At 42.3% G+C, this 27,366-nt stretch overlaps 1 protein-coding gene across 3 annotated transcripts in view; it reads right to left on the bottom strand.

Moving 5' to 3' along the window:
• PLCH1 (phospholipase C eta 1) overlaps positions 1-22,800 on the bottom strand; it is a 183,549-nt gene extending 160,749 nt beyond the window's left edge. Inside the window, exons 1-2 of one of the 3 annotated variants that reach the window (XM_072142959.1) lie at positions 22,616-22,800; positions 175-289 (exon numbers count right to left, since the gene is read on the bottom strand). In XM_072142959.1, the coding sequence (XP_071999060.1) occupies positions 175-253 (79 nt within the window). In that variant the 5' untranslated portion in view covers positions 254-289; positions 22,616-22,800. The remainder of the gene's footprint in view (positions 1-174; positions 290-22,615) is intronic. The other 2 variants (XM_072142960.1, XM_072142964.1) reach the window with 2 other exon arrangements.
• Positions 22,801-27,366: the final 4,566 nt, after the last annotated feature.

The following is a 27,366-nucleotide window of genomic DNA, read 5'->3' as shown; positions in this document are numbered from 1 at the left end:
CAACATTACAATCAACTTCTCTCCAGAAATGGCTGATACTGCACTAAACAAAAACATTTTTTATAGAATATTCCTGCTGTTTTGTTTCTGTTATTCTCCTGCGGGAAAGGCAACCTCTCTTTTGATTGCTTTATACAACAGAGACTTATGAGAAGATGAAAGATCAGACTTTACCATGAAACGTTCCATTGTCTGCCAAGAAATGTCTGCAATACTGCAAGGGACGCGACTTCTCCAGATTCCAGGAGCTCATTTTTCATGTGTGTTGTTGTATTCACATGCAGATCTTCTGAAAAGAAAGATATAACTTTAATCTGATCGCAGAGTTCATTAAGAAATCTACAAGTCTACAGGTATTTGCCTTACAGCCACACAATTCACTTACATTAAGAAATTGAAAGCATTAAAGAAAAACATGTTAAAAGCCGTTTCACTGGTCTCTCCTCTGCATTTAGGAGGAACTCCTCTGTTCATTTCAGAACATACAGATCAATAAGACTCGCCTGTTCATCAAAGAGGTGTATAATCAGTGTTAAAGAAATAGGGAATGAAATTACTATTATTTAAAGTATTGCATTCTGGAAAATTAGGGCAACCTCCATCCGGAATGTCCCATCCATGTATGCATATTCCTCTATATGCTGGATGAAGGTAGCTCATGTGAACGTTAATAGTCTTGTGGGACATTATTTATGCCAGGAGGTGTAGAGCCAGCATCGCTTCTCCACCCCTGTGACTCCTTACAGGTCATTTAAAGGGAAACTGTCAGCAGATATTGACCTAATAAACTACTACTGGTATGCTGTCAAGCAGCCTATCAGATCATGTTTCTTTCATGGTCCGATGTTGTGGCCTCACCCAGAAAATAAACTTTGAAGTGAGATGTGAATTAGTTGTATAAAGACAAGGAGGGGAGAATTTAACACGGAGATCAAGCTCTTCCTGTCTAGAATGCCCCCTTAACTGTAATTCACAGTCCTTCATCCAGAAACATCATTAAGCAGATTTACTGAAGTCAGTTAGATGATATCAATCACATAGGAGGATGTGGGGAGAGCTTGACTTCAGTGTTAAATTCTCAGCCTCTTTGACTTTATACCAGTTTACGTCTCACTTCAAAGTTGAACTTCTGCATGAGGAACCCACGCTTATCCAGGAAAGAAAACAAAACTAGAAGGTGTTAAGCTGCCTGACAACATACAGGTAGTGGTTTATTAGGCCCATTTCTGATGACAGGTTCCCTTTAAATGCTGTTTTCAATTCTGAATGTGAACCAGTCATCATACTAAGGAAACAAGTTGGCAACAGCTTGTGAGTCTGACAGGATCATAGCAATCCCAACAATAATGAACCCATTATAGGATGCAGCCATTCTAGTGGTTTCCTTGGCCTTCAAGCTCTCTTGTCAAGCAGCATAGTTTTTGTTTCTTTCATGTCCCAGTGTGGTGGCATCATCCTGAAATCCAACTTTGAAGTGAGATGTAAATTGGTTGTGGAAAGTCAAGTAGGAGGAGAGTTTAACACTGACATCAAGGTGGGGAGCTCTGAACCCCTCTTCCTCTGTGATTGACATCATGCATAGGACTTCAGGAGACTTCTGGTTAATGATGTCTCTGGATGCAGGACCACCAATTACAGTGAATGGGGGTTTTCTGAGGAAGAGAAAGCTTGATTTTGGTGATAAACTCTCCACCTCCATGACTTTATACAACCAATTTCCATCTCACTTACACAGCTGTTTCCATTATGTTTACAAAACACATTTGTTAACAATATGTTAACAACTAAGTAATCAGCCAAATCTTCTTTCCTCAAAGGTTCTGATGCGTTTGAAAACGCATGTGTTACTACCACATGTGAACGCACCTGAAAGTTGATTTTATCTGAATGATGCCACCATACAAGGTCATGAAAGAAACATTATATTGAGGGTGTTCAGCTGCTTGACAACACACTACTAGTGGTTTATTAGGTCCATTTTGGCTGACAGGATACAAGATTGTTAGTTTAACTTAAGGATAATTTACTGTTTCAAAATATGCCCCAGTGTCCCCCTCACTACATACCTGTGTTGAACAGGGTATCCCTATGTGGGAAGAGAAACTATCTCCATAAAAATGCCCACCTTCTCTGGCAGGATCTTTAGAAATACACGTAGCAAAATGCATTATCATTCAACATGGATTTAATATACATTTATAGTCTAATGCCGCAAAGCCCCACTTCAAAAGAAACTCAGTGAGGATGTGACCACAAGATCGTCCCAAATGTTTTCTACGTATCACTAGTGGAGTGAAATATTGCTGTGTACATAGGGTATGTTTGACACTGTCACATATTTGTCCTAAACAAAATAAATCAAATAGGATAAATAAATTCTATGAACTTCTACCGATTTCCTCCTACGGCTTCCAGTTTTCTGGCAACATTTCCTGATAAAGCCGATTACAGAGCCTATAATGACATCAGTTCCCCGCAGATTAACTTGAAGGTTTGATGTGATGAACCTCTATCAATTAGCAGTGACTAATCTATCTAATGCAGCCAATTACACAAAGCAGTGTTTGTATATTTTAATTAACTGATAAAGCAAACATGGCAGCATTGTGTGCCTGTATAGTACAGCCATACAGAGACCTGTGCTACACCGCCGGGAGATGGGCAGGTATTGAGTGGAAGACTCATTTGTCTTCCTAAAGAATAGGCAGTAACCAATGAAGCGTAGCAAATACTTGAGATTCAATTTAATGCAAATATTCAGAATATACAATTTAATGACACTGCACAATACAGAATAGTTATGGTTGAGAATAGAAAAGCCAAGGACCATATACAGGAAAGCAGTGATTAACCTCTATAACAATGCAGCCCTTCCCATTTTCACGTTTACTAGTCCCTGCCTTCCAGACGCCATTAACTTTTATTGATAAAGACGTATAAGGCCTTCTTATCTGTGGGACAAACTGTACTTACTCATGGCACCATTTAATATTATGTGCTTTGTACTGGGAAGCTGCAAACAATTCCAAATGCTGTATAATTAAAAAAAACAAAACTGCAAATGTTTCGGTTTGACGCCTTTTAATGAGATACTTCATTTCTAAAGGATCTTAATGCTAAAAATATCTCTGTATCTCCATATTCTAATATTCAGAACTTTTTTATATTTCAGTGTACGAATTTAAGGGAGTTGGTTTGCCATGTGTAATATGCATCTCATGGATCTCAAATCTGATCTTTCTCATCTCTCTTTCAATGTATCAGTACAATATTCAGAAGGTAAATTAAAGTGTATATAAACCTGCACCCTGATGATCTAACCACATTGTCAGCACAGAGCATCGCACAGCTCTAGAGGGATCATGAATTGTCTGCTTAGAGAGTCCGGGTGGGGACACTGAGTAATAGGAGATAAAACAGCAATAAAACTGAGTAAAATTGTAAAGTAAGGGGGTCAAAATGATCTTCACTGTGTAAACATCACTAGGGGGGTTGAAATTTCAGAATTTTCTTTCAAGGGCAAATTCCTTTAAGTAGCAGGCTCAGTTCAGCCAATACAGAAAAAGACAGAGCTGACCATGTGCATGAGAGGCCGGCACCACACGTGGCGCTTTGTCTGCGCTTGAATTAACGCAAAACACCGGCGGCTCATTCCCGATCGCAGGCGTTTCCATAGAAACGCCGATGCGATCGGGCCGAGGCCCGCCCCGATGGGCGCAATTTTGTCTGCGTTTGCAAGCGCAGCCAAAGCGCTACGTGTGGCGCCGGCCAGAGTCAACAATTTATTCAATTTATTAATTTTTGTGTCATAATAGAAGAACCATTTATAAACGCATCACTAGAGCACGGTTGGCGGGCCTCCGACTGATCAAATATATATTTCTAGTGAATGTGATTAGTTACCAATTACAAGTGCTTCACTGGAAACACATATGCGTTACCACTTCATGAGAAACTTGTTTTACGATGTGGTCACACGGTGCTTTCTTGGTCCGTTCTTGGTGTGTTTTTAAGTGCACTGAAAACGTATGCGATTTTGCATGTTTGCCATGCGTTTGGCTGGTTTGAATCAGTTTTTCTTCCTTTGTGGAAGTTTAGGCAGCTGTGAACATTTTAATACAGTTGCTTACACATGTAATATAGAAAAACAGATGTAAACCTTCCAAATGCATGGTAAACTTGCAAAAGCGCACCAAGAACAAACCGTGTGACCACACCGTTAACTCTGCAGAATTGAGCCATTATTTTCCAGTTTATTTTCCATCAATGTTTCTTGCATGACAATTTGCAGTATGGTGATATGGCACCATACTGGGGTACATTTATCTCAAATCAATTCAGTTTCTCATTGGAAAAAAATTATTTACCATGCTTTATGTGCAATTCAAAGTTTGAGCTGTTCATCTTGCAGCTTCAAAATCATGATAAATGTATTGTTTAGTATTACCCAATTACAACAATTTTGTATTCAAAGACACTGGCTGGTTTGAGGGGACTGCATCATTTTGAAAAGTGATCTTTTCACTTATCAACAAGCAAGTTACGGCACAATGTAAAGTGGCTAAGCCTGCTATTGCAGCTCTGTCCAAAATGGGACTGACCATGCCAAGTCATTGGCCTTAGACATGGAAGTAGTGATCGGCGAAAACTGTTCAATCTCCAAAGATGAAATTTATATCACCAATATTTTAAAAGGACCACCAGGATGAAGGATTGTAAACCAAGCACACTGGAATACTACTGTGTGGCCCCTCTGTCAGGTTCTTCTTTTCTTGTAGCTTCTTATGCCCTTTTTTTTTATAAGAAATAAAGGTTTTAAAGATTTTGAAAATGAGGCTGAGGGGCTCTAGGCTCCATTGACATCTATAGACCCCAGAGCACCTGAGGCTCATTTGCATACTTCTTAGAACCTTTTTTTTTTTTGTAAAAACAAGGTCCTTAGAAAAGCAGATCCTGCCAGAGGGGACACACACAGATAGTTCAATGTGTTTGGTTTACAATCCTTCATCCTGGTGGTAGATGTCCTTTAATCACAGAAGAACGATTTAAGCATGTTTCCATTTGCTTGTTCATCTTTATTGTTGAGCCGAGATTTCTGTCTCTCTGCTTCTGGCCGCTCCCATTTAAGGACGGAACTCTCAGTGATACACTCCTGCTGCTGCCGGTAGGAAGTCTGTGTCTGTGTAAATCTACAGACAGATACGTTCTTTATCTGGGGAGGAGGAGGAAGGCACAGCATTAGCTGTGCTGTGGAATAGCAGAGATGTACGAGAGCTAACTGTCATTGGAATTTTGCACTGACCAGCCTAGGGAGTAATAGCAATAAAATTTTGTAAAATTGCAAAGTAAAGGGTTAAAAATTATCATTTATGTGTTAGCATATTAGGGAATTGAAATATTAGAATTTTCTTTTATGGGAAAACCCCTTTAAGTTTATGTACAACATGAACAATACTTGAACCTTTTGGAAGTAATTGTTTTTACTTGCACCTATTATTATTTTCCCCCACATTTGTAGTGAAAAATTGTTGCGTGTTGCTCTCTTTCAAGAGTAGCGTCACACCTGACTATGGTTTGTGCTGGTATTGCAGCCTAGTGAATATAAATAAATGGAGCTCAGTTGAGCAGGAGACTCAACCTCAAGAAAACCCCTTTAATGTAGTTCCTTGTTAAGTAACATATATAGAATTGCTTTTATTACACAGTGCTCGGATTATTGTAAAAAGATCATTTAAGAAATCTCTATTTGGATTTTATTGCAACTTGTATAATAAGATACAAAATATATAACACAGTGAAATAGCAGTAATTTACTCGTTGTGGAGAGTGGGACTGGGCAATTCTTATTACAAGGAATCTCACTCAGGCGCAAAGGTGGAATAATGGTCACTGTGTTGCGACTAAGGTAATGATTAATATACTCAATGCCCCTGGGAGGGGGGTCTTCAATCTTTTGGTGAAGCCTGGGGCACACTATGAAGAACACCTGTGAGATTCAAGTGAATGAAAATCCAGGTCAGCAGTACTTCAAGCCCCGAAGTAGTTAAAAGAAACAGGTGGATCTGTTCTCAGTTTACAGTCTCTGCAACTATTCACATGACAGTCACTTTATCTTTTACATCTGACTCCCTGGGCTTACCGAGTGTTTGGCTTTCTGATTTTTTTTTAAAGAGGATTTAATACAAGATTAACTCAACACATACATAAACTCAACTTAAACCATAAAGGTGGTGAGAAGGAAATAATCTCATCCAATCGGTTATTGAAAAAGAAGGTCAAATTAACACAGACCTACCTCATAAGGTAGATCCAGTGGAAGGTTTTTTTTTATTTACTTGCATCTTTTTTTTTTTTTTTTAACTTTTAGTGGCCCAGATTTCCGTATTTCAATTGTGTTATGATCTTTTATAATGGAGGGCCTAAAGCAGTGATGGCAAACCTTTTAGATCATGAGTGCCCAAACTTCAGCCAAAAGCCACTGATTTATGGAAAAGTGCCAGCAGAGCAATTTAGGTAGTAATTTATTGCTGAGGACACCAACGCAGTTGAAAGGAGGAGGGCAAATTCGGACTATTTGCAGCTTCTCTCCAGGGTCCCTGTGTACAGGAAGAATTGTTGGGCCAGCATTCTTTGAGCCCTGTCAGGTCAACACTATTCTGGGGCGATGTTCTGGGTGCCGTCTCTGGCACCCGTGCCATAGGTTCGCCACTACTGGCCTAAAGGAAACCCCATTCTGGCACGTGTTTTTCATGACCAATTTTGGTTATGTTCATGCCAGCCCAGCCATTGATTGCTGGTCATCCTTGTCCATGTAACGCTAACAGGAAACTGCCATAAAACACATTCTCTTGACCAATTGGAATAGGCACCTGCCAAAAAATGTGTAGTTACATAATGAAAGTGTAACCACTTGAAGTCTGGCTCCACTTGCATTTTCAACACCCTGTCAATTCATGGGATAGGTCTGTTTTATCCCAGAGCTGCCCTGACACCAGACTAGAGCAGAGCTTCACATCAGGACTCTTTACCAGGCTGAGTGCACACCCTGCTGAGGACCCGAGATCCAACCAGCTACCTACATCCAGCTGAAGTTTTGCTGTTGTTGAGGCCGTTGCCTGTTCCAATAAAGAACTGTAAGTTATTCTTCACCAAGGTGCCTCTAAGTGATCCTTGGATCCGGCTTTACGCCATCACAGGCACCCCATGCTTCATCCCCAGGGATACCTGCCAGGCTGTTGACGAGGCCTCCACTCTGGATACCAGGCCCCGTGATCATTACCATGCACAAGGCCACATTAGCCAGCCATAGGTTCGCCACTACTGGCCTAAAGGAAACCATATGGGAAGATTTTCCAAGTATTTTACAAATTAAAGGGCACCTACCACCACAAATCTACCTATAAAGGTAGATCGGGTGGTAAGTGGATCAATGGGACGTGAGGATAGCCACTTTACCCCTCCTACTCACCACCTATGAGCAGCTGCGCGCCCTCGTCCGACGATCATGCCGTCTGCGCATGCGCCTGTGCAGCCCCGGCTTCGGAGCAGTGACCACGCAGGCGCGGGCCTGCTGTTCTGCGCATGCGCAGACGGCAGGATCGTCGGACGAGGGCGCGCAGCTACGAGCAGCTGCGCGCCGAAGATGGTGAGTAGGAGGGGTAAAGTGGCTACCAGGGCGTGGAGTAGCCGCCTCGTGTAACCTCAGATGCGGCTACTCCACGCACCAGTAGCCGCATAACAAAATTTACATATTAGGGTAATAAAAGTTTCCAAAAAAGTGCGGGGACGCGAGGATTAGCCCTTAAAAGGGCTATCCTCACGTCCCATTGATTCACCTACCACCCGATCTACCTTTATAGGTAGATTTGTGGTGGTAGGTTTCCTTTAAAGACTTATTGACCATGAACTAATTTTGAGAAATTATATAGAATTTCAGGAACAACTGATGGGCAGCACCGTGGCTGAGTGGGTAGCACTTCCGCAAAGCAGCGCTCCTGGGCTCTGCAAAGAGTTTGTATGCTCTCTCTGTGTTTCCTCGGGTACTCTGGTTTCCTCCCACACTCCGAAACATAAGGGTAGGTTGTTTAGATTGTGAACCCCATGGGGACAGGGACCAATTTATCATGCCTTGTGCAGCGCTGCGTAATCTGTGTGCTCTATATAAATAAAGGATTATTATTATTATGTACACTGTAAAAAAACTGCCAACAATCATTGCTCAAAAGAGATATTCGTTATAGATCTTATAAAATCTCACAAATACACTGACATTATATACCCAGTTTCCCTGAAAATAAGACACCCACTAAAAATAAGACCAAGTGCAATGTTTTTCACACTTAGAAATATAAGGCCTCCACTGAAAATAAGACCCAGGGGCAGTCACTGCTACAGCTCCTATACAGTAGTATTGGTAGATTGTTTATATACAGCAGGAAGGTGTAACATGGGTGAAGAATTTATGGCATAAAATCACTGACTGTTGCCTTGAAATTGCGCTATAAGTAGGTTACCTGGACAAGTTCTCATTGGAGGCAATTATTCTAAAAGAAATTGAAACACAAGAATTTCAGCATGAGGTTTGGAGAGTTATGAGGAGGTTCCAAAAGATGATGATACAACGGTCTTAAAATACTGGGAATACTGGAGATTGTTGCACATGAAAGTAGAGTCACAAGAAATTATTGATGGAGTCTGTCTGGTTATGCTGAAATTTGTTATGTAATGACTACAGTATACTAATAAATGTTGATTTTTAGCTCAACAAATTCTTCTACGTCAAAAAAATAAAAAAAACCCTGAAAATAAGACGTAGTGTGTCTTTAGGGGTAAAAATTTATATAAGACACATGTATCATAGTTTTTTGGGGGCCACATTTTCACATTTCCTGAAGTTGGCCAACGTACAGAGGTCGCACTAACATTTTTCCAAAAGGGTAAAAATACTCCTCTCACCATTTTTGAGAGGAGTATTTTTACCCGAGGAGGAGTATGAAGATTTTGGTAATACACCGCACACATAGCACACTCACACAGAACACAGCGCACGCACACACACTCACAACACAGCACACACTCACAACACACTCACAGCACAGCACACACTGCACAACACACACTGCACACTCACAACACAGCACACACTGCACACTCACAACACAGCACACACTGCACACTCACAACACAGCACACACTGCACACTCACAACACAGCACACACTGCACACTCACAACACAGCACACACTGCACACTCACAACACAGCACACACTGCACAGCACGCACACACTGCACACTCACACAACACAGCACAACACACACTGCACAACACACACTGCACACTCACAACACAGCACACACTGCACAGCACGCACACACTGCACAGCACGCACACACTGCACAGCACGCACACACTGCACAGCACGCACACACTGCACACTCACAGCACACACTGCACACTCACAGCACACACTGCACACTCACAGCACACACTGCACACAACACAGCACACACACCACAGCACACTCACCGCTCACAACACAGCACACTCACCGCTCACAACACAGCACACACTACAACACAGCACAGCACACACTGCACACACTACAACACAGCACAGCACACACTGCACACTCACAACACAGCACACACTGCACACACTCACAACACTGCACACACTCACAACACTGCACACACTGCACACACTCACAACACTGCACACACTCACAACACTGCACACACTCACCCGGGACTGCTCCAGGTCCCCTCGATCACATAAACGCAGGCAGTTGCGGGCAGTTAGAGCAGGACGGGGAGCATCATCTTCGCAGCCCACAAGTCTCCCACGGGGCCGGTGCACTCACTTCGGGTCTCTCCGCACTGCAATCGCGCTACTGACATGTACCTCCTTTGCAGCGTGCGCCGGGCCGCTCAGCCTGCGCGCTACAGGGAATAATTGCCATGCGTAACTTTACGCATGGCAATTATTTTGGGGGGTAATGGCGCCTCATCACGCGTCTATGACGCGTGGTGAGGCGTTAATGCGACCTCTGCCAACGTAATTATTGAATTTATCTTAAATTTTTCCCCTTTGTGATACATGTGATTAGTTGCCTGTTTAGTCTCACTTTTGAGACTTTTTGTGGTGTGCGACTTTTTAGTCCCAAATAGTAGTTTACAAAAAGTAAGTCTGGGTCTAGCATGCTCTGTTTTGCGCAACTTATTAGGCGCAAGAATGGGACAACTGCAAGCCCAAAAGTCGCACAAGTTGAACAAACATCTGGGCTACAAAGATAAATACGGCAACTGTATTAAATCCTGGAGGCAGCTAACTTTGGTGCGCTGCTTGATTCTGCACCTAAAAAGTCACAAACTGCTAAAAGTCACACACAAAAAAAGAAAAAGGAAGCAATAGGAGTGATGCATGTCCCCCCGTCTTATTTTTGGTGAAACGGGATAGTTGATGGCCAAACAATTCAATTGCAACATGAGTTACAAAAACATAATCCATCTCTCTGTGACTCGCACACTTATTTTAGCTGTGTATCTAATGATACTGTAAATATCTGTCATATACCTTTCCAATGAGTATAGTCTACTGCACCCAACATAAAGTAAAATCTACATATGAATTATTTACAGACGTCTGTCTTTAGTCTGTGTCTGACACACAAAAGGAAAGCCAGTCACATGGTCAATATATATAGATGTAATAAATGTTTACAACACATTTGTACTGTCAAATTTGGGCAACTCAAGTTGTCAATTAGGCTACAACCGGGATAACATTGTTGTGGACACTGTAAATCATTGCCACAAAAGACAGAGGAGCAAATGGGGATGTCTTAATCCTAATCACATAAGTATTCTCAAAACATATGTTGCATTTTATCTACTGAGCCATCAGTTCACCACTTCTACTCTATAATACCAATTAAGTCAATGGGCTTGAAACTGACAGCAAATCCTTAAACCATCACAATCAAAGTTCCAAAATCCATCACATATGGTACTGTCTGGGCATTCAGACTATGAGCTTACAATCCACACATATTAACATGACAAGGGGAGTAACAAATATTTAAAGCATCCAATGCAAATGTAGCAATACAGACGTTATGTACTGATAGACTATGTACTGCTAGACCTTATACGTGAAAGGATACAAACCGTCCATCCTAAGGGCGGATGCACATGACCGTTAAAACAATCCGTATGCCACCCGTTTTTTGAATGGCCGGCACACGGCTGCACTAAAAGCAACAATTTTTAATGGATCACTGACCATGGCCCTTATTTTAATGAACCATTGACCGATCCGTTAAAGTAGAGCATGTCCTTGTCAGAACCGTTTTTTACCTGATCACTAATTTATGAGGATCCATTAAAAAAAAAAAAAGATACCAGACTGAAGTAAATCTGCTGTGTTTTTCATGACCAATTTTGGCTATCTGCATGCGACAGCCCAGTAATTGAAAGAGTTTCCTGTTTGCTGATCATTCATGTCCATGTAACGCTTTCAATGGCTATGCTGGCACATTAACATTGCCAAAATTGGTCATGAAAAATAGAGATTTCCTCCCGTCTTCACAGCAGATTTACTTTATTCTGGCACCATTTTTTCATGACCAATTTTGGTTACGTTCATGCCAGCGCAGCCATTGATTGCTGGTCATCCTTGTCCATGTAACGCTAACAGGAAACTGCCATAAAACACATTCTCTTGACCAATTGGAATAGGCACCTGCCAAAAAATGTGTAGTTACATAATGAAAGTGTAACCACTTGAAGTCTGGCTCCACTTGTATTTGCAACAGCCTGCCAATACATGGGATAGGTCTGTTTTATCCCAGGAAGCAGAGGTGTCTCAGGCAAGCTGCCCTGACACCAGACTAGAGCAGAGCTCCACATCAGGACTCTTTACCAAGCTGAGTGCACACCCTGCTGAGGACCTGAGATCCAACCAGCTACCTACATCCAGCTGAAGTTTTGCTGCTGTTGAGGCCGTTGCCTGTTCCAATAAAGAACTGTAAGTTATTCTTCACCAAGGTGCCACTAAGTGATCCCTGGATCCGGCTTTACACCATCACAGGCACCCCATGCTTCATGCCCAGGGATACCTGCCAGGCTGTTGACGAGGCCTCCACTCTGGATACCAAGCCCCGTGATCATTACCGTGCACAAGACCACACTAGCCAGCCACTAGAGTAATCAGGTCCCCGGCTTCCTCCAGCCACCGAAAAGGGTCAGAGCCTTAACTCTGCACACTGCCATTTTCACAATACTAGCAACTTCACTGATGTCATGTAACCTGCAGGCCACTGCTTCACTTACTGCCAGGTCTAGTTCACTCAGAATTTATGACAATCTAGAATATCTCAAAGACAGGTGCCTACTTCCGAAAAGATCCATGATGTGACCGTAAATTTCCAACTTACGTTACACCATTCCATCCTCATGGAAACTGGACTAAAGGCATTTTATGTGGGTGTTGCAGTCATATGCCACTATTTACTGTTTTGGGATCCTCTGCTCCCCACAAAGTGAACTCACAAACTATTCTGACTGTTAGTGTTCCCCAGAAGCAAGGTCAGGCAAGTGTAATAGAACATAGAGGGGTAGTTTACAAATCACAAACATCACTGGACCATCATAATGCTAACTCATAGGAGCCACCCTCAAAAGCAAACAAACCTTGTTTAAGTTAAAGCTAAAACCTAGTTCCACAATGAAACCTTCTATGTGCTGCAAGGTGACATAGAGAACACTCCCCAGATTGTCAGCAAGTCCACGAGTTTTCCTTTCATATTGTATTACACTTTTATTTTATTTATATTTTGGGTTGTTTTCACAAAGATCTTAACACTGCATTTGCAGGCCCTCCTCCCTAAGCTCTGAATTGTGGTTTACTATGATGCTATATAACAATTTTGTTGTTATGTATATCTCATGATTTGTAAAGTGCTGCAGAATAGTTTGGTAATATATAAAATTATTATTATTATTTGATGATATTAATAGAAACGAATGATAAAAACATTACACTTTATACTTTTGATGAATTTTGACAACTAATATACACTTCCCATTGGCAATAATGCAAAAAAGACAAGTGACATGAAAACTAGTACGGTATATTTCTATAAGTAAAAAAAAATAATAATTACTTTATTATGTGGTATTACTTTTGAGCAAAAAAAATTCTCTGGGCACACATAAGTGGGATGAGTTGCGAGAAACCTAACACGAGACGCAGATTTGTAAAGTGTCTAATGATGGATAGTAAATCTGCTGATGTTTAGGAATAACTACTCTAACTTTACATCATCTATTTTCTGGCTTAGTTTTACACCAGGAAAGGCACCAATTTGTTTTTCTGTCAACAATGGTTGAAGGACATCTACCATCAGTTTCACTTTCTTTGTGCACTGATTGGAACTGTTTTTAGTGCATAAAGAAAGGGCATATTTGCTACCAAGATTACTTTTTAAAAATATGTAAATGAGCCGGAGGAGTCTCTTGGCATTGCTGGGTTTTAATTTATGCAATTGTGAAGTAGAACGAAATTTATTGGATATTTAAAATTTTTGTAAAAAATTATAAACTGAAAAGTGGGGCGCACAATATTATTCAGCCCCTTTACTGTCAGTGCAGCAAACTCCCTCCAGAAGTTGAGTGAGGATCTCTGAATGATCCAATGTTTTCCCAAATGACTGATGATGAGAAATATCATTCACCTGTGTGTAATCAAGTCTCCGTATAAATCCACCTGCTCTGTGATCGTCTTAGGGTTCTGCATCATGAAGACCAAGGAACACACCAGACAGGTCCCTGATACTGTTGTGGAAAAGTTTAAAGCCGGATTTGGATACAAAAATTTAACAAACTTTAAACATCCCAAGGAGCCGTGTGCAAAAGATCATATTGAAATGGAAGGAGGATCAGACCACTGCAAATCTACCAAGACCCGGCAGTCCCTCAAAACTTTCATTTCAAGCAAGGAGAAGACTTATCAGAGATGCAGCCAAGAGGCCCATGATCTCTCTGGATGAACTGCAGAGATCTACAGCTGAGGTGAGAGAGTCTGTCCATAGGACACCAATCAGTCATACACTTCATAAATCTGCCCTTTATAGAAGAGGCAAGAAGAAGCCATTTCTAAAAGATATCCATAAAAAGTCTTGTTTAAAGTTTGCCACAAGCCACCTGGGAGACACCAAACATGTGGAAGAAAGTGCTCTGGTGTGATGAAACCAAAATCAAACTTTGTGGCCGCAATACAAGACCATTCAGGAAGAAAACCTGTGGGAGTCTGCAAAAGACCTGAGACTGGGACATAGTTTTATCTTCCAACAAGACAATGATCCCAAACATAAAGCAAAGTCTACAATGGAAGGTTCACAAATAAACGTATCCAAGTGTTATAAATGCCAAGTCACAGTCCAGACCTGAATCCAATCGTGAATCTGTAGAAAGAGCTGAAAACTGCTGATCACAAACACTTTCCATCCAACCTCACTGAGCTCCAGCTGTTTTCCAAGGAAGAATGGGCAAGAATTTCAGTCTCTGGATGTAAAACTGAAAGAGAACTGATGCCCCAAGCTACTAGCAGCGGTAATTGCAGCAAAAGGTGGCGCAACAAAGTATTAACTTAAGGTGGGTGAATAATATTTCATGCCCCACTTTTCAAATAAATATTTTTTACAAAAGTTTAAAATATCCAATAAATTTGTTGATTCTTCACCAAAAAAAGACAATTTTATATCTTAATGTTTAAAGCCTGATATGTGGCAAAAAATGTAGAAAAGTTCAAGAGGGCCGAATACTTTTGCAAGGCACTGTATCTGTCCTCTAATAGAGAAAATAAAATGGACATCTTAATACACTTCCAGTATTCAATGGGTTCCTGTGCTATCCATGGAAAACAAAGGCAAAAAAATCACTGATGTGTAAATAGAGCCTTAGGGTAGACATTCTCAGGGCAGGTTTTGAACTGGACTAGAGAGGTTGTAGAAAAAAAAAATATATAAATCCAACATGACAGGAATAATGAGCAGAACTGACTCGCAAAGAGGTGCACACTATGGATAAAGAAACAGTAAAGTTACCAACACGTCATGTACAGCAATATTAAAAAGTTTCTTATTAGTGACAAGGAAGAAAGCTTGTGGGCGGATAGCACATGAAGAACTGTACAACCTAAATCTTATAGGAGCTTTCCGTGTTATAGCTACTGAGGACCTATCCTTAGCGGGGAGAGGTGAGTACACTCATTTTTCATGGCAGCTGTCATCTTCACATTAAAAGTCTGGACAAACCCTTTAAAAGAAAACTGGTCACAGTGTATATAAAGTCTGATAACATCAAGTAGTTCAGTGTAGGAGGACAAGAAAATATGAGACAAGCATGAGAATGAAAGGTTACTTAGGGTTTCAACTAATTTCACATATATGGATAGAGAGAGAAAAGTATAGATGTATAGAGAGAGAAAACTTGGGGCCTTGGGTCTTGAGGCCGATGCCAGGTGCATAAACAACAAAAACAAAGTGTGCTTAAGCTGCCCTTCTCCTTGTTCCAAACTTCCTGGGGTCATGAAAGCTGCTTTGGCCAATCTCTGGTCTCCACAGACCACGGGGCTTCAATTACTCTGATGTCCCCTGGTCTGTGGAGACCAAGGACTGGCTAAAGCAGGTCAGTAATCCCCCAGCACTTCTAGCCAGGCACCAGTGGTGAAACCAGGAGCCACAGAAGGCCAAGTACACTTTTTTACCACCGCTTCTCCCAATAAACCCTTTAATGAATATATGACATGTTAATCTAATTATTTCCAAACACTATGACTAATACTCTCAGCTATAGAAGTCCAGTGGGTGGTCCTAACAGCGAAAGAATTCCAAGTATAAGGCCTCGTGCACATTAACTTGTGCATTTTGTGGGCAGCACAAGGGAACCTAACCCCTTGGTTGCAGCCAGTGTGAGTAGAAAAGACTATCCCTGCTGCAAATACGGGCAGGAATAGGACCTGTTCTATCTTTTTCAACCTAGGTAGTAGGCTCCTGCAAGGGTCCATAAAAAGTTATAGGGCCAAAGAAAGTAATGGGGCCACAGCCAAAAAACACAGTTGTGTGCATGAGGTCTTAGTGTGTGCACATCAATAGGAATATCTGACAACCATTGGAAGCACCACTACAATATCTACACCTATAAATGAATCAATCATCTTAGCCCCTTTTATCCATATCCAGTTACCCACAGATTGGACTGCACTTTTAGCACCATAGATTTCCTTTAATAAACACCCTTTGCCTCCTTTTCACATGCCCCTATACAGATATCGCCGGACCAGTCAATGATTGTGGATACATCAGTCTTTATTCTACGTTCAGTATTAGCAGGTTGACATTTCATTGTGACTTAGCCTGCACTTTGCACAAATCTCCTTTAAATCCTTTAGTCTCTCTTACATATTACCCTGATGACAGAGTATGAACAACGCACATTCCTGCATGGTGCAAATCCTGCAGAACTGGAGATTATAGGGTAATAACAGAGCAGGAATATCATCAGGCAGGACTTGCTGGAAAATTTACAAGGGGAGGTTGTCATTCAACCTTAGATCTCCTATAAGACTTGCAATGACCTTACTGCTGTGGATGCAATGGTTACAGGAGAGCAGACAATAATGAAGAAGCTTTTCTACTGCTTAGTAATGAGTTCTCAATAGAATAGTACTTATTGCTTTGTTTTCCTTCATATATTGAGATTTATTACTATTTGCTTTCTTCTGTACACAGATATTTGTTTTCTGTTTTGCTTAAAGTAGTAAAACAACTGAGAACATATCCATAAAAAGTCCTTAAACATGTGGTCCCAAGTTCTCATCCTGTTATGCCACTCAACACTATGGGAGTGTCAGCCATTGCAGATTGTTATCCCCTGTGATGTATACAATCCCTTTAAAACCTTAATATTCTCTGAGGCCACAAACAACATGGTGTGGACCGTTCTTTGATGGTCATGTGTCCTCCCACTCTGCAGACAGGGAAAAAGACTGCCCGCGACACAAACTGGTTGTGTGCTTTAGTCTGTGGCTTGGGCAGTGGGCTTGTTCACAGCACCATTAGAAAACACAGCCAAAGTTGGACTGACTCACCAGAGAACCGGGGGATCCTCCAGTGGGCCCAGGCTCTAACACAATGATAGGCCTTAGAGCTGCAAGAAGAAGATAACCCATTTCAGAGGTTGTTAGTTTTTATTTTAGGAGATGATGAATGAGGGCCGCCACTAAAATTTTATCTGGTGGGCCCAATGAGCCCCAGTGCAACACAGTCATGGGCATGAGCCCTTAGACACATGGTAGCCACAAAAACAATGGCTAACACATGTCCCCATTATACGGTCATGTGCGGCGAGCCTTACAATGTGGATTCTTTGGAGATTAAAGAGGCTGTGGAGCAGCCCTGATCTGCTGGTAAGTCAGGTAAATGCTCATTGCTTTACCCTTCTGGGATCTCTTCTTGCTTGTCTACTAAAACCAAATAGGAAACTGGCTTCTGAAGTAGCACAGTTGGTTTCTTTGTTCCTGGTGTAATAGCTTTACAACTATCTTATGTTTGTTGCTGGAAATCCACCCTTGGAAAACCATTCTAGAAAATCCTCTTATCCAAGGAATTTGAGCACCATTGTAAAGCTCAACGACACAGGTTGTATGTAACTCATGACAAAGGACCTCTAGTCTGAAAGGACCTCTAGCCCTGAGAAAAACAACCAGGAGGAGTTTCATTAGGCAAGTTTATATATTGTTAATGTAAATGTTTGTGGCCATCTAAACAATTCAGTTAAAAAATAATTTGGACTAATAAATTAAAAAGGTGTTCAAAAATCTTCAAAAACGTAGAGACTTATCAATCACGGCGATAGCAAATTTATATAGGTTTTATTATGTTTTAATAGATTTTTAAACTGCAAACCTTTAGTACAAAAAAAAATTGTTTGATTCAGCCATATTCTGAAACAATACCTCTTATGTACTGTACTACGGTGTAGTTGTTTAGTGTGTCGTTTTATGCGGTACAATATGACGTTTTCATTGCTACCATTTTGGGGACTGTATGACATTATGATCACTTTTTATCAAAATTTTTATGTGTTGCAAAACAGTAAAGAATAAAAGTGGAGATTCAGCCACATGGGGCTGTTTTTCCATTATAGGGTTTAGCGCAGAGAATAACTGTTCTTATATTTTCACAGAACAGGAATTTTGGGACACAACGACACGAGAGACAGGCATGAGAGATCAGTGAGTGTGATCCGCTCAGGTGTTATTAACCGCAGCAGAGACTGCCAGGGCCAGGAGGGACAGGAAGAAATAGGACCGGCTTAGATGTTCGGCTTATACATGGGACTTGGAAACCAGCCACATAAAGGACCCACCGTAGCCAAGACTTTATAAGGTAACACATAGGCAGCACTAAATGGAGCACCAAAACTACCAGCACCAATTCAACAGTATCCGAATGTGTAGATGTACATTCCACTGGGATACTTGCCAATTCTGTGGTCATCTTTCAGGAGATTTGAAAAGAGGTAGAAGGCATTCCCAAATCTCCAGAAATTAGCCCTAAAATCCAGAAGTTGCTCTACACCCAATACTATATTTATAATGTTTCTTGCCCACAATTGGGACACTCAGCAGTCCATCCGGGTCTATTTTCACCCATTCTTTGGTTATTTGGCCTGTACTCAAGCAGCTTCTGCCTAACAAAGTACAATATACACACCCCTCCGTGTCAGGATACTGATAAATATACATTATTTTCATCCTAAAGGCCCCAACTCTAATATCCTTCTCTTGTGCCTATTCGGCAGTTTCCCTCCTCCGCATTCTCAGCCACCAGTACCACTGCTTTAGTCTTGCTTGCCTTTGATACTGCCGCTTTAGATGTCCCCTGCACCCTTTAATGCCCTTGCTTTAGTTGCTCTTTACTCCTAAAATTCACCCCTTCAGTGACCTTTCTCCTCCCCCTAGAGGACCTTTAAAAGGGGACATGACTTATACACCAACATTTTGTGCATGCCACACTCCTTAAAGACAATCTCCGTTTGGAACCTACTTCCCAGTGGGAACCTACAGGAGGAAAGACTAAGAATTCTAAGAAAGAAGCTCAAAAAATACAAATACACATAAGGGAGTAAAGGTTCATTCATAAAAAAAACTGAAATTCTGCCAAGACACCTAGCTGTAGTTAGAGGGTGGATTTCTTCTTTGCAGGGTAAGGTTAATGATTGCCTTCTCCTTAGGCATTTCCCTCCCTTGATACTGTGTTGGTGAGCCACATGCCAAATTCTCATGCTCCCTCAGTATTATCTTCCTTTTTCAATGTGTGTTCAGTCACATACAACAATCCTGTGGTCAACCTTTTCAAGTAACATCGAAAGAAAGCCCAATATAGAAGATAACCTGGAAGTCTTGTGAGATCTACATGAGCCTGTACAAGATCCGGTCCGAAAATCTTTCAAGTGACAGTCACGTTAACAGAGCGATGTGCTTCACTTCCCATAAAGCTTTTGTTCCTCCCTCCAAACACTTGCTGTGAATCTCCCGTCTTTTAATGTTTGCTGTGTCTTACCCTTCTCACAATCCCTTTTTAACAAGTGCATTTTATTACACGGCACAGAGTAGTCAAGCCATCAAAGTCAGAGGCCACATTTGTTATTAAGATCTGAACTGCCCAAACCTGAACTTTCTATGAGGTCAGAACTTAAAGCCTGTGATTCCTGCCTAAGACCTTATCAGTGTAAATAAAACATTAAGGCCTCTCACTGGAAGTCCTGACCCTGGGGAGACAGTCTTTAATAATACATTATGTGGCAGTACAGTGCACCCTTGTCTGCACACAAGGGCTCCGGTAACTTGACTCCGCTTCTTTGTAGAAGCTTTGATGGAGAATCCCCTCATGATATATGTTACAATATTTAGGCAGAAAGCAACAACAATGACAATTTCTGCAATGTCATTGTATCATTATGTGAATGAGAGTAAAATGGTACGACCCGGGTATTGTTGTGGAAGAAATTTTAAGGTTAAGAAGCAAAATTCAAGTAAGTGATTTTTTGATACAAGACTATGAGATGATGAGATTGTAAATTATGGACCTGCAGTGGCAGTGGAGATTGACCACAGTGTTAGGAATGTAAAATATTAGTGATATATGATAGGGCAGTGATTTTCAACCAGTGTGCCGTGGCACACTAGTGTGCCGCGACACATGGTCGGGTGTGCCGTGGGGAAAGTTCCCCAAACTATGGTGCCCCCTGTGTTTTGTTTCCCGGCAATGCGGAGCAATGCGCAGTCACGGCTTCTTACAATGTAGGAGACATGTACAATAACACATGTGCAAGCTTTGAACCTCGCGCGACAAAATGACGTCACCGAGGCCGGCGCATCATCCTGAGAGCGGAGAGACTCATGCATTTGCCCACCGCCAAGGTAATGCCCACCAATAATGCTGACTATATGAGCTTTTGCCTGAGTATATGAACTGTTGGCAGAATACTCAGCATATGAGCTGGTACTGTTAGTACTCCAGCAGTATACTGCATATAACAATAAGAAATGTAAAATGAGAAATACTATAGTCATGAGGCTGGAGAACTACAAGTACCAGCTCATATGCTGAGTATATGAGCTGGCACTTGTACTCTGGCCTCATGGCCATAGTACTTCTCATTGTACCCCTTTATTTTGCAGTATATGAGCCACATAATAATCAGCACCATATACTAAAAACAGGGAGAAACTGAGAAGTGTTGAGGAAGAGCTTTGTGTGTCTTTCCACCATTCCTGCCAGGATATCCCTTTTGTGTTTATCGAAACAGGCCCAGGTTTCCCAATGAGTGAGTAAAATAAATTTAGAATCTATATTATTAACTATATGTTTAATATGACTGTTTTAGTGTAATTTTGTGCTATTTTGGTTGGTGGTGTGCCCCAAGATTTTCTAAGTATAAAAAGTGTGCCGCGGCTCAAAAAAGGTTGAAAATCACTGTGATAGGGGAAGACTGAGATTTATCATTGAAGTTAACCCATGCCTGTCTGGCTGGATATAACAAGAGGCTCTTGATATATCCGGTGGCTGGACAATTCTACCCCAGATGGCGGTAACAAGGTGAGAACTCCATAAGTCTACCCACTCTATGGCCGGGGACACTGCCTACTACAGGTCCCTCCACATCCACCTGGGGGGTAGGAGTTGCAATTCCTGGCGGTTTCTTAAGAACTGCAACTTTATCAGGGCTTTCAGCCGGTGCGGGCCTTGATACGTCTCCCAGCTGTATTGTGATCCTGATTACTGTATAGCTCGGTCTGCTGTTCTGTAACACTCCTTGCAATGGATATATAACTATCATGCATAGAGTGCAATCCTTGCCACAATCCTTGATCCGTGAATTCCAGCCACTGCAGATTTGTGATTCTCTGCAATAATCTGTTTTAGCCCTTATACCCAACACCAAACTCTCGTCCAGCCCCACATCACGACTCTTTGCGATATAAACAAGCAGGACTGGACGACTGAGGGTAGAAAATAAATTATAAGCCTAGGTGCTCAGGCTTACATCACCAGAGAAATCAGACTAATTTGCATAATTTCGACAACTCTTTTTCTGGATTCTAATAGCTCCTAGCAGGAGTCGTCCTGAGGAGCACATGAGTAGGACTGCTCTATCATCAGTCAATCTGATAGTAGATGTCCTTTAAACCCCAATATAAATTAAATGGCTTGTCACACACGCGCCATTGTTCCATTAACATCTATGGAGCTACAAAAATGGTAACCTATAGAGGAGGAGTATAGTGATGGTATATGTGCCCCTGCCATTCATTAAATACAGGGGTACAAGGAACCCCTGGTAACATAACCAGAGGGAGGTTGTCAACCAACAGGACAGTAGGTAAATGATAACGTAAAGCAACTACAATTCCCTTTGTCATATAAACAATATATAGAAACGAGTCTTCTTGCTCTGTTGAATACGGGTGTATGGATGTCCTGTATTGGATGAAAGCTTTCCCATCAGTCCAGCATGGCGGGCACCATTTTTATAGTGTAACATCCCTGCCAACCTATCAATCTGTATGGGATGGGATCTGTATGCGATGATAAGCAGCTGTCACAGACATGTGGCACTGCTTATCTCCATAGGGAACAAAGGACTGGGCAGCCATACACACAAGCAGATGTCAGGGATCAGCGGGTGGACATCACAGACATGTCACATCATACTAGAAGGACAAAGTTATTGTCATTTCCTGGGACATGTGTGATTACAGATAATGGGGACTGGCTGGGGACCAGGGGTGTAATATTGACACAGTACACAGGATATGTTGTCCCAAAGCAAGTGTGACACATACATGGAGGAGCAGACTGCACGTCCCATAGAGACTGCTAGTAATGTGCTGTACTACTACAACCCTCAGCGTGCTTGCTGTCAGGGCATGCTGGGAGTTGTAGTCTTATAACACAGCTGGAGGGTCACAGGTTGCAGACAGCTCTGGCCATTCTCTGAGTCCATAGAGGAGCCAGCAGTATCCAGTGCAGGGAAAGTCGCACTCACCTCCATGCACGTGCCCGGCGCCGGTAAGTTGTCAGGGACAGATGGAGTCACATCTCCCGGTGCCTGCTCTCTGCTCTGCCGCCACCAGCTAGAACCCAGTTCAAACTGAGAGCAGCGCAGGCGGGAAACCCGGAGCTGGAGTGTGAGGACTGGAGCCGCCCGCACCTGCCGCCTCCGCCGCTGCTCCTCCTCCTGCAGCCTCAGCCAGGCCGGACCTTCCCTCATCACTCGGGGAGCTACTGGATATACTTTCTCTATTTCCTCATTCATCCATAAAATTCTGCTTTTCTTTCTCGATTGTTTATAGACTTCATCAACTATCAGATGTCTGAAAAGCTGAACACAAGATGTGGCACATGGTTGCCACATTGGAAAATCTTTTGGACCAGCATCTGCAAGCTACAATATTTTTTCCAGCATCTTTTGGCAGATTTGATGCAATTTGCATGACATCGCCACACTGTGCACCAAAAGATGTCACTTATAAGTGTTAGTTGTATAATATATTGTCCTAGTTGGATAGCCGGTATTATATCCTCCTAAATATTTTATAACCTTTACACCACACCCCCTATATATGTCATAAATACCCTTAATACCACAACTGACCACACTGTGCACCTAAAATATTCAAAATTCACCATACAGCACCCTTTTATCATATATATCCCTCACACCACAACTAACCACAATGTGGCCGTCATATATCATATATGCCCCTTATACCACAGCTGACCATACTATCCTCCACATGTATCCTATATACCTCTCAAACAATAACTGACAATAATAAGCCCCCCACATGTATCCTGCATATCCCTCAAACAATAACTGACCCTACTATCCCCCACATGTATCCTATATACCCCTCGAATAATAACTGACCATATTATCCCCCACATGTATCCTATATACCCCTCGAATAATAACTGACCATATTATCCCCCACATTTATCCTGCATACCCCTCAAACAATAACTGACCATAATATGCCCCCCACATGTATCCTGCATACCCCTCAAACAATAACTGACCATACTATCCCCCACATGTATCCTATATACCCCTCGAATAATAACTGACCATATTATCCCCCACATGTATCCTATATACCCCTCGAACAATAACTGACCATACTATCCCCCACATGTATCCTATATACCCCTCAAACAATAACTGACCATACTATCCCCCACATGTATCCTATATACCCCTCGAACAATAACTGACCATACTATCCCCCACATGTATCCTATATACCCCAACTGACTATACTGTCTGGGCTATGCCTGTTGCACGATAGTCAGTGGGTTACGTATAAGATAGGTTCTTGAGTTTAATTTGTATGTAAGTTGAAATAGGTATATTTTATCATTGTAACTCCAGACCAAAAATTTTTTTTGGCCTAGTGACAATTGGTTTTTCAAAATGTTTTCAAAATGTCATGGGACCAAGGCTGATCATTGCAGCCTGCGACTAAAGTAACATCCAGAGAGCTTCACCAGAGGTTACAGTGGGCAGAGGGGTCTGTTTGTAAGTTGGGTGTATCCCTCAATCCAGAACTGACCATACTATGCCCCCAGCATTTATCCTATATACCCCTTACACCACAAGTGACCACACTGTACCCCTAAGATATATCATATATACTCCTCACAACACAGCGGAGCACTCTGTGCCCCCCACATATATCATATATACTCCTCACAACACAGCGGAGCACCTTGTGTCCCCCACATATATCATATATACTCCTCACAACACAGCGGAGCACCTTGTGTCCCCCACATATATCATATATACTCCTCACAACACAGCGGAGCACTCTGTGCCCCCCACATTTATCATATATACTCCTCACAACACAGCGGAGCACCTTGTGTCCCCCACATATATCATATATACTCCTCACAACACAGCGGAGCACTCTGTGCCCCCCACATTTATCATATATACTCCTCACAACACAGCGGAGCACTCTGTGCCCCGCACATTTATCATATATACTCCTCACAACACAGCGGAGCACTCTGTGCCGACCACATATATCATATATACTCCTCACAACACAGCGGAGCACTCTGTGCCCCCCACATTTATCATATATACTCCTCACAACACAGCGGAGCACTCTGTGCCCCCCACATTTATCATATATAGATCCCTCACACCACAATTAACTAAACTGTCACCCTTCATTTGACACGGGGATGTCCCTGGCTGTGCATAAAGCTGCCCATATACATACAGTAAGATGCGGCAGTCCATAATATAGGCCATAGACGTTACATGTGGCCATGGCCGGATTAAATGAGGGGCTCCCGGGGGTCGAGCCCGGGGCCCCCACCAGTTTCCGACAGTCAGGGACTCAGCTCAGCTGAGTCGCTGACTGTCTCTGTACAATGTGCACGGGGAGGCAGTCTATATTCTAAAGGGGGAGTGGCTATATACTACAGGGGGCTGACAGGCTATACACTACAGAGGCTGGCAAGCTATATAATACAGGGGTTGGCAGGCTATATACTACAGGGGGCTGCAGGCTATATACTATAGGGGCTGGCATGTTATATACTACAGGAGGCTGCAAGCTATATACTATAGGGGCTGGCAGGCTATATACTACATGAGCTGACAGGCTATATACAGAGGCTGGCAGGCTATATACTACAGGGGCTGGCTGGCTATATACTTCCAAAAACATTGTTGGAAGGGCCCCCACCACTTTGCACCCAGGGGCCCCCACCACCCTTAATCCGGCCCTGCATGTGGCTGTTAATAAACAGTAGACATAAGATATGGCTTTCCATAAAGCTGCCATTAGATGTAACATGGTTATCTATAAAGAACACCATAGACCCAGTCATTCCATTCAAGGAAAATCGAGATGAACTGTGTTACAAAAGCAGTTGTTATTATGAGAATTCAATTGCATTCCTGGCAATACATTATTGGGGTCTTCAGAATTAGCTATTTAGAAGGGATGTCCATTTTGTGCATCATTAATTGGGCCTGTCCAGCATCACTGCTCCGACCATTCATCGACCAAGTTTTCTTATGAGGTTGGGAGAGTTCAATTTGGAATTGGAAGAACCTAAAACAACCAGGGGTGACTTGTTATGGAAAGTGAATGGGCCACATTTATTAAAGCCCCAGCACCAGATTTCTGTCTGACTTTGCACATTCTTTTCAGTGCACCAGTATCCCAGTTACATGGGGCACTTGAGAATCTACATTCTTCTGATCAGTCCCAGTGACATTGATGTATAGTTTGGTCTTTTTACATTTCAGTTTGGTGTTCTCTGTAGGGCAAAATGTTCACAAAGTTGGAGATTACTGCGGAAAAAGTTGGTGCTATATAAATAAAGGAATTATTATTATTAAATCTCATCCACTATATCCACAATACTGTAGACAGTAGTAATTCTGCTACAGCTGCACTTCCAACCCATTTGTCCCTGGTCATACATCACTGCAGCTGCCTGTCAAAAGAGACAATGGGACTGGGCAGGATGAAATCCCACATGCTAATTCTGTTTTCATCTTAAGGTAGATTTAGAGCATCATTGCTCACTAAATACAAAAAAATATTGGGAGATTCTACCAATTTTAGTTGGATAAGCCTCATTGAACACCAGCTATCTTTGGCATTTCCCATAGATCAACATACTCATTCAACCACTCTACCCACTGGTGAAAATGGGATCTTCCTCTGAGTGTAACCTTTGGGTTACTGGGGGCTGTGGGGGGACATTACTTACTGGGGGTGGTGAGGACATTACTGACTGCTGTGGGGGTTTTGAAATGTAACTTAATAGGGGCTAGAAGAAATTACTTACTGGGGGTTGTGGGGTATATCACTCACTGGGTCTGTGGGAGACATCACTTACTGGGGGGGGGTACTTGCTAGGGTACTAAAAAATTTGGCACTTATGCATTGGGACTCCTGTGCCACTTTTCATGATGTGGTTAGATATGTGGAGTGAAATGGGTGGGGCCTTAGGTCTAAAATGGGGGGGGGGTGCACAATGGGGCAAATTTTAAAAAAAGGTCCGCGGATCGCAGTTTAGTTGGATTTTCAAAGTTTTCGGGATTTGCTCCACATGGACAGGTATTTAACTGGGGATTGTATCACACGCAATTGGATTGTGGCGCAGGTGCGCTGGCTTTCATGCGACAGAAATCGGAGGGCAGGCAGCCAACTGATTCTGATAGAGCGTGGGATTTAAGTTTCTAATAATGTGTCGCAAGACAATGCACTTACAAACACCTCGAAGATGAAGGTGAACTCCGGTGGACCTGAGTGGGGAAGCGCACATGCAGGATATTGGGCGCACGATCTTAGTGAATCACAGCACAGTGCATTCCGGTTGGACAATGCACTTTCTTGGAACGCAACAAGATGGATAAGTAAATGAGCCCCAATATGTTCTTAAAGGAAACCTACCACTTGTAGTGGCAGGTTTCCGATGGCAATATCGGGCACCAGCTCAGGGTGAGCTGGTGCCAGAGCTTATTTTAGTTAGTGTTTTAAACCGCGGTATCGCGGTTTAAAACACTTTTTAAACGTTGTAGCCGGCGCAGGCAGGTACGCGCTCGGCGCTTACCGTGCACGCGGCTACATAGGAAGTGAATGAGAGCCGCGCGCATGGTAAGCGCCGAGCGCGTACCTGCCTGCGCCGGCTACAACGTTTAAAAAGTGTTTTAAACCAGCTCACCCTGAGCTGGTGCCCGATATTGCCATCGGAAACCTG

Source organism: Engystomops pustulosus, chromosome 3 (assembly GCF_040894005.1).
Source record: "Engystomops pustulosus chromosome 3, aEngPut4.maternal, whole genome shotgun sequence".
Classification (NCBI taxonomy): domain Eukaryota; kingdom Metazoa; phylum Chordata; class Amphibia; order Anura; family Leptodactylidae; genus Engystomops; species Engystomops pustulosus.
Note: the sequence above shows the minus strand (reverse complement) of the source record. Positions and strands in the feature narration are given on the sequence as shown.